The sequence below is a fragment of the Eleutherodactylus coqui genome, chromosome 8 (assembly GCF_035609145.1).
Source record: "Eleutherodactylus coqui strain aEleCoq1 chromosome 8, aEleCoq1.hap1, whole genome shotgun sequence".
In the NCBI taxonomy this organism is placed as follows: Eukaryota; Metazoa; Chordata; class Amphibia; order Anura; family Eleutherodactylidae; genus Eleutherodactylus; species Eleutherodactylus coqui.
Genome location: NC_089844.1, coordinates 108,606,600 through 108,617,291, shown reverse-complemented (window position 1 = coordinate 108,617,291; position 10,692 = coordinate 108,606,600). Strand labels below are relative to the sequence as shown.

Genomic DNA, 10,692 nt, shown 5'->3' with positions numbered 1-10,692 from the left:
CTGATCGTCTGGCCTGCTGTCAGTGCAGTGGGCTGGACATCATCAGTGGTCGGGGCCATAAGTGTTATAGCTGGCTTCACTCTTGTTGAAATCAATGGGTTCACTGCCTCCTATTATACTTGCAGCTCTGACCACAACTGTAACAGGAAGCATCCTTCCCATTCACTTCAATGGGAGCGAAGCCGGCTATTACACTTCTGGTCCTGACCACCGATGACTGTGTGGCCCGATGCACTGACAGTGAGCTGGACGATCAGCTGATCGGTGGGGATCCCAAACGGTGCTGTGTTATCGTGGCATTTCATAGCTAAACTTATTTAGCACTGAAATAGAAGGAAGGACATCACCTCTTATTATCGTATTTCGCTAATAAAAAAATGCAACAGATTCGTTAGCGTTTCAGCCATTCGATCGCAGTAGAGCAGTCGTTTAATGGGATGAACGAACATCAAGCTAAACAGACGCTTGTGACATTGGCCGAGTGACTGGACTGTCTGCAGTGGATGAGTGCACAGCTCACTAGCTATACATATCTATATAGCAGTCTACCAAGAAGGTCATCTAGTATCAAAAGAACCAGAGTCACTCCAACTTTAGACTCCTGTTTCCACTAGAGCGGGACATTCTACAGTATTCACCACCACTCGAACGTTGCACTACATGCTAATTCTAGGTAAAAACACTGTACATTATTCAGCAGTACAATAATTTATGACAATGAAGACAAACATACAAATGTAGGAACGGCCATGAGATCCCAAAAATGCTCATTTTACCCTTATAAAAAAAATAAAACCTCGAACTGCTCGTCTGCCGCATCCTTTCCGAGAGCCTCCTGGCATATAAGTACATTTTTCCTATCACTGGCTCCTTGTGGAAATCTACTTGAACTGGCAGGGTCACTGCAGTTATAAAGCTAATTCAACACACCATGATGTACCCATTCCCCTTCCTAAAGGATATGGGCTTGTAGTGTCTAGAACCACGATGAAAGGCCGGGGTCACTATGAAAGGATCCATCAATGGGTTGGAGATGGTGAATGGAAACAAATCTCCCTTCAAATTGGGTCATCACCAAATCAATACATTAAATCAAAGGACATTTAAAAAAACCACACTGGTTATGTACATTGGGTATGGGGGGGCATTCACATTCCGGGGGAGTTGTTCACTGAAGCAGGATGAAGCACATTCAAGTAACACGTGGTATGAAATTCGAAGATTGTAGGAAAGTACTGCGCTCATGCAGTATCAGCTAGAGATTGGCTGCTGGGGAGGAAATACACCTTCCGAACAGGACACGGGTCTATTATCTTCACAGTATTAGTTCTGCCTTCTTCACACGTCTAGGCTGGAGGGGCTGCGATGACTTAGCCATGTGTCTCCGTGCCATTCGGTGTCAATTTGGTTTTCTTCTCCACCCGGGGTCCTTTGGTAGAATATTGAACCAAGAGAAAAGGCTCTTTGGTCTCCCCTTCTCCAACAATGCTCTCCTCATCCTCCGACTGGCTAAGCTTCTGCAAACGAAGGTAACACCAACAACCCAGAATTAAGGCACCAAGAGCGGCTATGGCGATAAGTATAACAATGACGGTAACCACGCCAGTGGTGGGGTTATGGTCCATGATAGACATGGCTGGGGGTGGGTAGAGTAGATCAAGTCTTCAACCTTTGATGCGATATGAGATAGGAAACTCTGTTGACATGAAAAGAATACGTTAATATTGGTGCAACAATGCATGGATCTAATAAGGCTGTATCGTGGAAAGATTTATGCTTCATCGTTAATATTGGAACTAATTCCCATTAGGAAAAAGAAAAAAGTTTGTAAGCCAGTAGAACAAAATATATACTGCCCTCGGTAGGAGAAACAAAGTCATCTGGTAGACAGGATATCTTATAAATGGCTAATAAAATGATGTTACCAGCAAAAGCGTTCAAAGCTACTTGGGACTCTTCATCAGACAGGAACAAAATATATTACCAGAAACGTGTATATATACACAGACAAGAGCAGTGAGTAATTTTTTATTTATTTTTTATACATATGTACTGATAACATTTTGGTAGCCATTAAAAAGGTATCACATCTACAAGATTATTTTGTTGGTCTTACCAAGTGCAATATCATTTACGGTAGTTCCTTAATTCCCATTCATTTTCCACTGGGGCTTTGGCAGACAACACCCCCCCCCCCCCCCCCCGCACCCCACTTCCCCCCCAAAAAACTAAAAAAAGCATAGCTATGCCTCAGTTCATGAACAAAAAGTTTTTTAAAATGACCTGTTTATTTTCCAATTTGCTCCCTAGCACTTTTCTAGTACTTCAGTATTTACTTCCTCAGTAACATGAAATAGCTTATAGGTGCCAAGAATTGTGTGATTGAACATAGTGATGGGCGGCAGCCCCGCAGTCCTACCAGCGTTTGTTTAGGAACTCAGTGTACAGTTGCCATTCTCCTGGGATCACGACTCAGATGCTGGGGGCCATGATGCCAGGAGAACGGCATCTAACTGCTGGGGCTTCTGCCAGACTCTTAGACATACTTTTCTGTGAAAGTTGGCAACGACTAAAAGGATAGCCGTTACAGCTCTCAAAAGAGGCTTGTACCTAGCTCTACACCTACGTAGAAAATGTATGTTTCACTGCTTATCTAAGTACCCCAAGCCCACGTGGATGCATAGCAAGGCAGATGTGTACTCAAAAGATGCCTCACAAGGACCATTCTTATCCACGTGACTTTCTATTCCAGGTATGTCTGTGCACTAAACCTACAACACAGTGGCTACAAATCACAACTGCACACAATCCATTATTTCTCAAGGACAGCTTGTTTTTTCATTTTCTAGTCCATTATTCTAAATAGCTATTAGGGTCAATGTTGGAATGACAAGGCTAAGCAATAGAGTCAGAGGTCAGTGTATTCACAGGCGTGAAAAAAAGCAGACTGCATCATACTACATCCGCCCATAGCTATAGAGGAAGAATTCTCAGCCCCAGATTTATAGTTATCGCTCCTCACCAAGTGCTGTGAAGAGTCAGAATCCTAGTTAACAGAAGTGTCTGAAGAATGAAAGGGAAGCGGTCATCAGAAAATGACCTGTTCTATAAATCACATTTTTGTATTAAACATAATTAACAATTTTTTGGTGATTTTCTTTGTAACTTTTGATCACAATCTGTGTTTTTCAAAAAATTCTAAAATCCTGCATTTTCCCACAAAACCCAAGGACCCCTTTACACGGGACGACTTGTTGGGAGCAGATGCCTGACGAGCTGTCCCAGCGCATACATGACTGAGCTGCTGCGTGATTACAAACCCTTATGTACATCCCAGTAAGCAGGAGGGTATCAAGTGCTGCATTGATTCCAATAACAAGGAAACCAAGATCCTATTGCTGTATGAATAAAGAGACTTGTGGCTTCATTACATGTATGGTAAGCCAAGGATGTTGAGGACTCCAGAGACAATATTCCACACCTCTTATTTCCACTTTTGCTGTTTACTGGAAAAAAAAATCAATACTTTTTAGCGGTAATTTACCACAACTCTTGCAAAGTGGCTAGCGAGTGCACTGGTGTTAATGTACCGTAAATAGATAGACTTTCTACCATTTGTTACTACTTCTACCCTAGCCACATCGGATCCTTGCAGTGTGACCCTTTAAAAAGACATCCGCCAATTGGCATTAGTAAGTGAAGCAAACACCATAACGCACCTCCTGCTTATATGCTTCTGACGATGTGCCCGGCCGTGGTGTAGACTAGTTCTCCCAACCGGTGACTCTCCAAATGGCGTAAAACTATGACATTTGTTTATTTATTTTTTTAATACACTCATTGTCAAGAAAATCCCTCCCCTAGAAGGAGTTGGGATCCAATGAAACTTTCTCTGTGTGATTGTAACATTGATATAAGTGATTACAATACAGGAGCAAAGGGATCATTTATTACGGAAACATGACAGCTTGAAGGGAGACTCTAGTACCCTGTTGTACCGCCTCTAGCTTGGATACAAGATGTGATACGGCTGCATGGAGGCTCTAGTACCCTGTTGTACCGCCTCTAGCTTGGATACAAGATGTGATATGGGCAGGCATGGAGGCTCTAGTACCCTGTTGTACTGCCTCTAGCTTGGATACAAGATGTGATATGGGCGGGCATGGAGGCTCTAGTACCCTGTTGTACCACCTCTAGCTTGGATACAAGATGTGATATGGGCGGGCATGGAGGCTCTAGTACCCTGTTGTACCACCTCTAGCTTGGATACAAGATGTGATATGGGCGGGCATGGAGGCTCTAGTACCCTGTTGTACCACCTCTCGCTTGGATACAAGATGTGATACAGGCGGGCATTGAGGCTCTAGTACCCTATTGTACCGCCTCTAGCTTGAATACAAGATGTGAGACGGCTGCATGGAGGCATACAGGTTCCTGCTGGTTATCGTGCATTTTTGCTGTAATTGAGCCTCTAGATGGTGCAAACTTGTAGGCGGTCGAAGCAGTATGCTGCTCTACAGCAAAGGCAGGATTGAGGAGCCTGGGCCTCCAGACAGGAACACGGCCGACAACCCAGTTCCACTCCACAGCAGTCCAGTTTCATCGTTCATGACACCACTGCAAATGGAGGAGACTGTGTGTAAGGCCGTATACATAATGGGCACCGTGAGACCAAATGTCCTTCAGCCAAGTGCCTGTAAATGGTTCAAGGGGTGTAACGATAAGTCCACCTGTTTGTGGATGGCAGACAACCAGACGCTCCTCTCTAACAAGGGATCTGTCGGGGGTCCTGGGCCCGGGACACCTTGTGTGCCCTTACTCATCCAGTGGTCCCAACACCTCCTCACAGTCTGGTCAGACGCTCCTCTCTACGGGGCTATTCCTATGAAGGCAGCGCTGCCATGTACTGCCTGTCATGGTCTCAGGAAGCGCGTCGGCTGGATCGTCCATTACTGCTGTTTTGCAGAATATTTTACTTGCACGGATCTATCAGAACGGTGCGTGTTGTGATGCCGTTTAGTATTGTCATTCCAACGTAACATATACTGAAGTGGCCCGGCGATGCTGCGTGGCTTATGTCCAAAACACAAATTAGCAATCAGTGGAAAATTCCATTGTGTGAGCCGCTCAGTCATCCCTCCGCCCTGCGACAAACACCTCTCTGCTAGATACTGCAGCACTGAAACAGTGCTAGAGCCATAAGCCTGACGACCGGATATCTGCTACTAGTCCCACCAAGGAAAGAAAACCGGGGTCCGATGACACGGTCATATTCACTGCAGAAAATCCACAGCAGTAAAATCCACACCTAAGGGTAATCTTGGTGCAGACGTTAACCTGGACGTGCAGCAGGCCAGTCCCCCCCCCCCCCCGCCGCGCAACAGGCCAGCCCCCCCCCCACGTGCTGCACAGCAGACCAGACCCTTCCCCCTCCGCGCAACAGGCCAGACCCCCTGCAGTACAAAAGTGCAGCAATTTATTGACATGCGCAGTTTTTCCTCACCGTATGGATGAGATTTGTTAAATTGCATCCATATGTATTGTAGTGTAAATCCACAGCATTTACTGCCCTTGTGAACATACACTTAGTTCTTTTACACTGTTTTGTGCCTTAAAAAATCATGAATTTTATGTATTTAAGTGTTTTCATGGTGTTTTTTTTTTGGGGGGGGGGGGGCTTTTCAGTCCTGTTGAGAAGCTTATGCAAAAATGCATGAAAAAAAAAACAAACACCCATCACACGAGGTACGTTCCACACTGGACAGAATTCTTCTACAGGACACAAAATGTGCCATCCTGCAGAAAATGCTGCACCAAAATCTGCAGAAATTAAAATAGCGTAATTCTGCAGCCAATCCCACATCAAAACCTGCATTTAGACTTGTGGATTTTTGAGGTGGTCTAGTCCACTGCGCTGCAGAAATATTCCATCCCTTGGAGAAAGTTGCGCATTAAGAAAAAAAAATCCAACAAAAGTGAGGAAAAGGACTACAAAACCCAGCAGTGCGTATCCTGACTCCAGATTACCCTGCAGCTGACGTTTGGCAATGGCATTTCCTGCCGCAAAAAAAAAAAATGAAAAAAAATACAGTGAAAGCCCCCAAAGCCCCCTTCACACTATGTATATGTATTTGCACATCCCTGGGCGATGCGTATTTGCTGAATGAACGATGCTTTTTTACAGGCGGATCTCGTATTTTTCTGTACTTTTGGCGTATTTGTGCGCGCAAACCGTCTAATGAGTTCCAGATGTGTTCCTGTGCAACTACGCAGTTTCATGCATCTCCTTGCGTATTGCACGCGCATTTGCGCCTTTGCATTGACAGAGCCTCCTGCATTGGTTTTGTTTTGTGTGACCGAAATGCGCAGGAATAACAAATGAACAGACCGGACCCATTGAAATCAACGAGTTCTATTCTCTGTGCGCAAATATGCCCGTGTGAAGGGGGCCGCAGGGTACATTCACACCTAGCAGAAATGCTGTGGATTTGCCATGGCGGAAGATTCAGCGTCAATCCCTGCAGCGGATTTCCTGCGATCTCCCCGAACGCTCACCACACGGCTTGTCCAGTACCATGTGGAGGACTTCCTGCAGCCAATTCCATAGCAGAAGACCCGCATCATTTCCGCTCCATGTGAGCCTACTGTAATGGGGCCAGTACACACTGTGGTTGATTTGCTCTAACAGTATGCAGACCACCGCTAATTACTGGGTGGGGGGGGGGCACTCTGGATTTGGGCTTACTAATACTGATGCAAGACGCTGACCAAAATATGCAAGTGTGAATGCGGACTAAGACTGTGGGGATGCCAATTACCGGATCAGATCCCGTTAGGTGAGGAAACCTCTTCCGGCAGCTTGTCCAACAGGGGTTGAGGCAAGACCCAGTTTGAGCCACACCAGCAGGTCTCACTATTTGAGGCAAAGAAGAGGTACATGTCTCGGCGTCACCTATGGGAACTAGCACAGCACAAGCGTCAGATGACTGATGTGTGGCAACAAGTCTATGCTTGTTGTGCGGCCGCCTTCTCAGGCGTCACTTCTCCAGGGATCAGCACGTAGAACAATGATGACCTAGTAAACAAGACTTCTCTTATGGCCCGTTTACACGTAACTACTATCACTCAAATAAATGAAAGTGAACGATTACAGTTAAGTCTAAATGCGAGCCAACGACTGAGTGACTAACAAGAATCCTGCACATCTCGTCAGTCGCTCAGTTTCAGCCGGCATAAAAATCATCGCTGGCTTCTCGTTACGTCTAACCGCTACCCGCTCAGTGTTGTACAAAGAATGGAAAATCTGCTGGCCGCTATCTGAGGTGCATGGGCAGCTATAGAAGAGAAATAGTTTATGTAATGTGGCCCCCTAATAGGTGGGGGTCATTTACAGAGCACAGATGAAATTCAGATGGGCTGCAGAAGACCCGGATGTGCCCACCAACTGGGACACGCTGTTTCCTATGGCGCAATACCCAAAGGGCAGCCAAAAAGCTGCGCTCACTAAGCCGACACTCCGGGTGGAGTCATGACGCAACGGTCAACGTTACAAATACATCAGTAGTGCTCTGCGTGTTAAAGGGGTTGTCCAGCTGTAGACTACTATAGCCTATCCTCAAGATAGGTCATCAATAGTAGATCGGTGCAGGTCAATCATCCAGGACCCCCACCGATCAGCTGTTCACCATGCTGGTGCATTTGTGCTCTGAGCTGATTTCCGCAGGAAGTGGATTGACTCAGCGCTGCCTGTGATTGGCTGAACGTTTAGCCAATCAGACGCAGCACTTTTAGGAAGCGCGGGGGGGGGGGGGGGGGGGGGGTGTTTAAATCCCCGTTGGCTGAAAGATCTTCAGTACAGAGTCGGGGAGCCAAGCAGGAGGTCATGCCAAGCCCCAGCGGAGAGGCGAGTACATGTAACAATTATATATATATATATATATATATATATATATCTCGTTTTTTTTTTACACAAGCTAGGAAGGATTTTTAGGGAAGGGCTTAAAATAAAAATTCACTGCTGGGGTTGCCCACGTCCCATTGCTTTCAATAGGGATGGCGGCTGTAGCATCATATCTCCTAAACTATACTAAATATTTTTAAAAACATTACACTCCCAAGTTCAGAAAGACATTTTTTAACCTGTAAATAACTAAAAAAATGCATCACTTAAGTGGTTAAAAGAAACTTATATCTTCAAATTTGTATCATAAGTCTGAAAATTCATTAAACACCTAAAAACAGCAATCTTTCCCGATTTTTGGGAATTTCCAACATTGTTTAAGCCAAAATGTGATTACTACAACTCTTGCGAAATTCAGAATCTCCGGGGCCATCCGAAATGCCCTGACAATGACTAAAGAACCACCATAGACAGAAGGATCTGGACCGAGTCTACTAGGTAAGAGACTTGGATAACATGTGCAAAAAGCACTGTACAAATGATGCAATTGCGTTTTTATTTTTGCGGTAGAACTTATATTTCAAGCCTTCCCGAAAATCCTGAAAAACCATGCTAGGGCTTATTGTTCGGGTAGGTCTTACTTTAGGTGAAACAGGCTATATATGTAGGAGCAGCTTATATCATGGAAACATACAGAAGCAGAACCTCTACACTTAACATCCCGTATAAACAAACTGGCTGTCTAATCTTGTTCTTGTTTTCCGGTCTTTAATTATGTAAACTAAGTCTATTCTGGGCTGCTCAGAGCGAGCGAAAAGTGGAAGAAGAAGAAGAGTTGTAGGACTAGAGTAATGACAGGTCTATATGCAGGAGACCACAGCCTGACGGTCCCGGGCGCAAATCACACCAGGGCTGAGGAAGGGGCCGGTATTACCCAGGGGAAACCAAAATAGGGAGCGTCCGCCCCGCCACCTGCACACGCGGGAGCTCGTACTATACAGGCTTACAACCGGCCCCTGGGAGGCAGCCATAAGCCTGATGTGACCCTCGGGGACAAGGAGTTTGACATCCCAAACGATTAGATTGCTAAACAATAGGGACCCTCTGAAATCAGAGCAGTGAACCTGCGGAACGGAGGCGCAGATAACGGACATGGAAGACCCCCCCTACATCCTGGGGCAGAATGTTGTCCCAAAACTGCAGGGTCGCTTTAATTTAACCAAAAGTAAACTTTATGCCCGTCTGGCAGTGCAGGACCTTACAGCTGCGAAGAGGCTCCCACAATCCTGCTGCCCCCAGAAGGGTGGGGGTGGGGGGCAGAACCGGGACCAGCGGGTAACACAACACAAGCCAAATATGGAACACAACTGTAGCAAGAAAGAAGCCGCCTCTTTAAGGAGTTGTGCGATTACCCCTACGGAGACGCGGCTGCCAGATGTATCACCTTACTGACCCCCTCACCTAATAATGGTGACCATCAAGAAGCCCTTGTTTCCTTTCCCAGTTGAACCCTGAGCGGAGGACGGTACACCAGTGACATTAACCCTTGCTAGTGCGAGCCGGGCTGGAGGCCAGCAGCAGCCGGAGGAGCGCTTCTCCTCGTGCCGCTGCCAGCAGGACGTTTGATATCCCCATAACCGGATCCTGAGGAAATCCCGGCGTCACATTCCTGCCAGCAAGAGCGGCACGCACTCCAGTCATGTCACAGAGCGCGTGGTACTGCCACCATACTGCGCCCGCACACGTCCCGATGACACCTCAGCGCCTGTGCGGCTGCATGTAATACCATGAAGCGTGCCGTGGAACGCCGAACACGCGCTGGTCAGGAAAAGGAAAACATTCTGGAGCGTGTACAGCGGTGCCTAATACAGGAGAAGCAGCAAATGTGCACCGCTCATCCAATCCACACAACATGGAAACAGCAGAATTGCAACATTGTACCCAACTACACGGATGGTTCTTCATACCCTGTAACTAGAAGCTTCTGGGCTGCAGTATGATGCCAGTCTGTGATCGGAAGCCCCTGGCATCACGCCCCCCGTCGGAGCCCCTGGCATCGCACATCATAGGATCTGCATACATTAAAATCCCATTCCCTCCATAATGATTACATCATGGCTTAGTGAGTGACGTCACGGTATCCCAGCGCAGCTCCCATGCCATTACCCTCTGTGCCAGGCACGGTACCCACTGCAACCCCCACTGGAAGAACACCGCCCATGGGGTAACACTGGCAGCGCTACCTCCTTGGCTTTGTCTTGCTATGAAGCTGCACTTGCTTATGTCTTGTACCGCTAGCCTGTGGCAGGAAACAATGGCATGCATCCCCCTCCGGCAGACAACACAGAGGGTAGCTCACCTTCTCGGGCTGTATTAGCACTGCCGCCCCTCAGCGTTCCCGGCGGGCACCGGACTGGCACAGCAGTCGCATCCTTCTCCAACTCACCACAGCCCAGCCCCGCAGTCTGATTAGCATAACGGCGCCCCCTTTACTTATAGCCTCCGCTGACGTCAGCAGAGACAAGAGGCCAATCACAGAAGGGCACAGACGCTAAGCAACAGCTGCAGGGCGGGGGAAACCTAGCAACGGCAGGGGAGCAGGCTGAAGTCACGTGACGGAGAGCACATGACCCACGGCGGAGTCTAATAATATGGAGAGCAGTTCAAAAAGAAACGCAATAAAAGCGCATCACGCTGAGCCGTCTGGCACAGCCGTGTCACCATCTCCTTCCCGCCCCTACGATTCCTATATGCTTTCCATATGTTACACCGCTGCTTATGGCACATTGTTT

At 47.1% G+C, this 10,692-nt stretch overlaps 1 protein-coding gene across 1 annotated transcript; it reads right to left on the bottom strand.

Moving 5' to 3' along the window:
* Nucleotides 1-411: 411 nt before the first annotated feature.
* On the bottom strand, nucleotides 412-10,358 carry SNN (stannin). Its single transcript, XM_066576189.1, has 2 exons — nucleotides 10,260-10,358; nucleotides 412-1,696 (listed from the first exon to the last, which is right to left on the bottom strand). Exon 2 carries the CDS (start codon nucleotides 1,632-1,634, stop codon nucleotides 1,371-1,373), a length of 264 nt encoding a protein of 87 aa, XP_066432286.1. The 5' UTR covers nucleotides 1,635-1,696; nucleotides 10,260-10,358; the 3' UTR covers nucleotides 412-1,370.
* Between the last annotated feature and the right edge of the window lie 334 nt (nucleotides 10,359-10,692).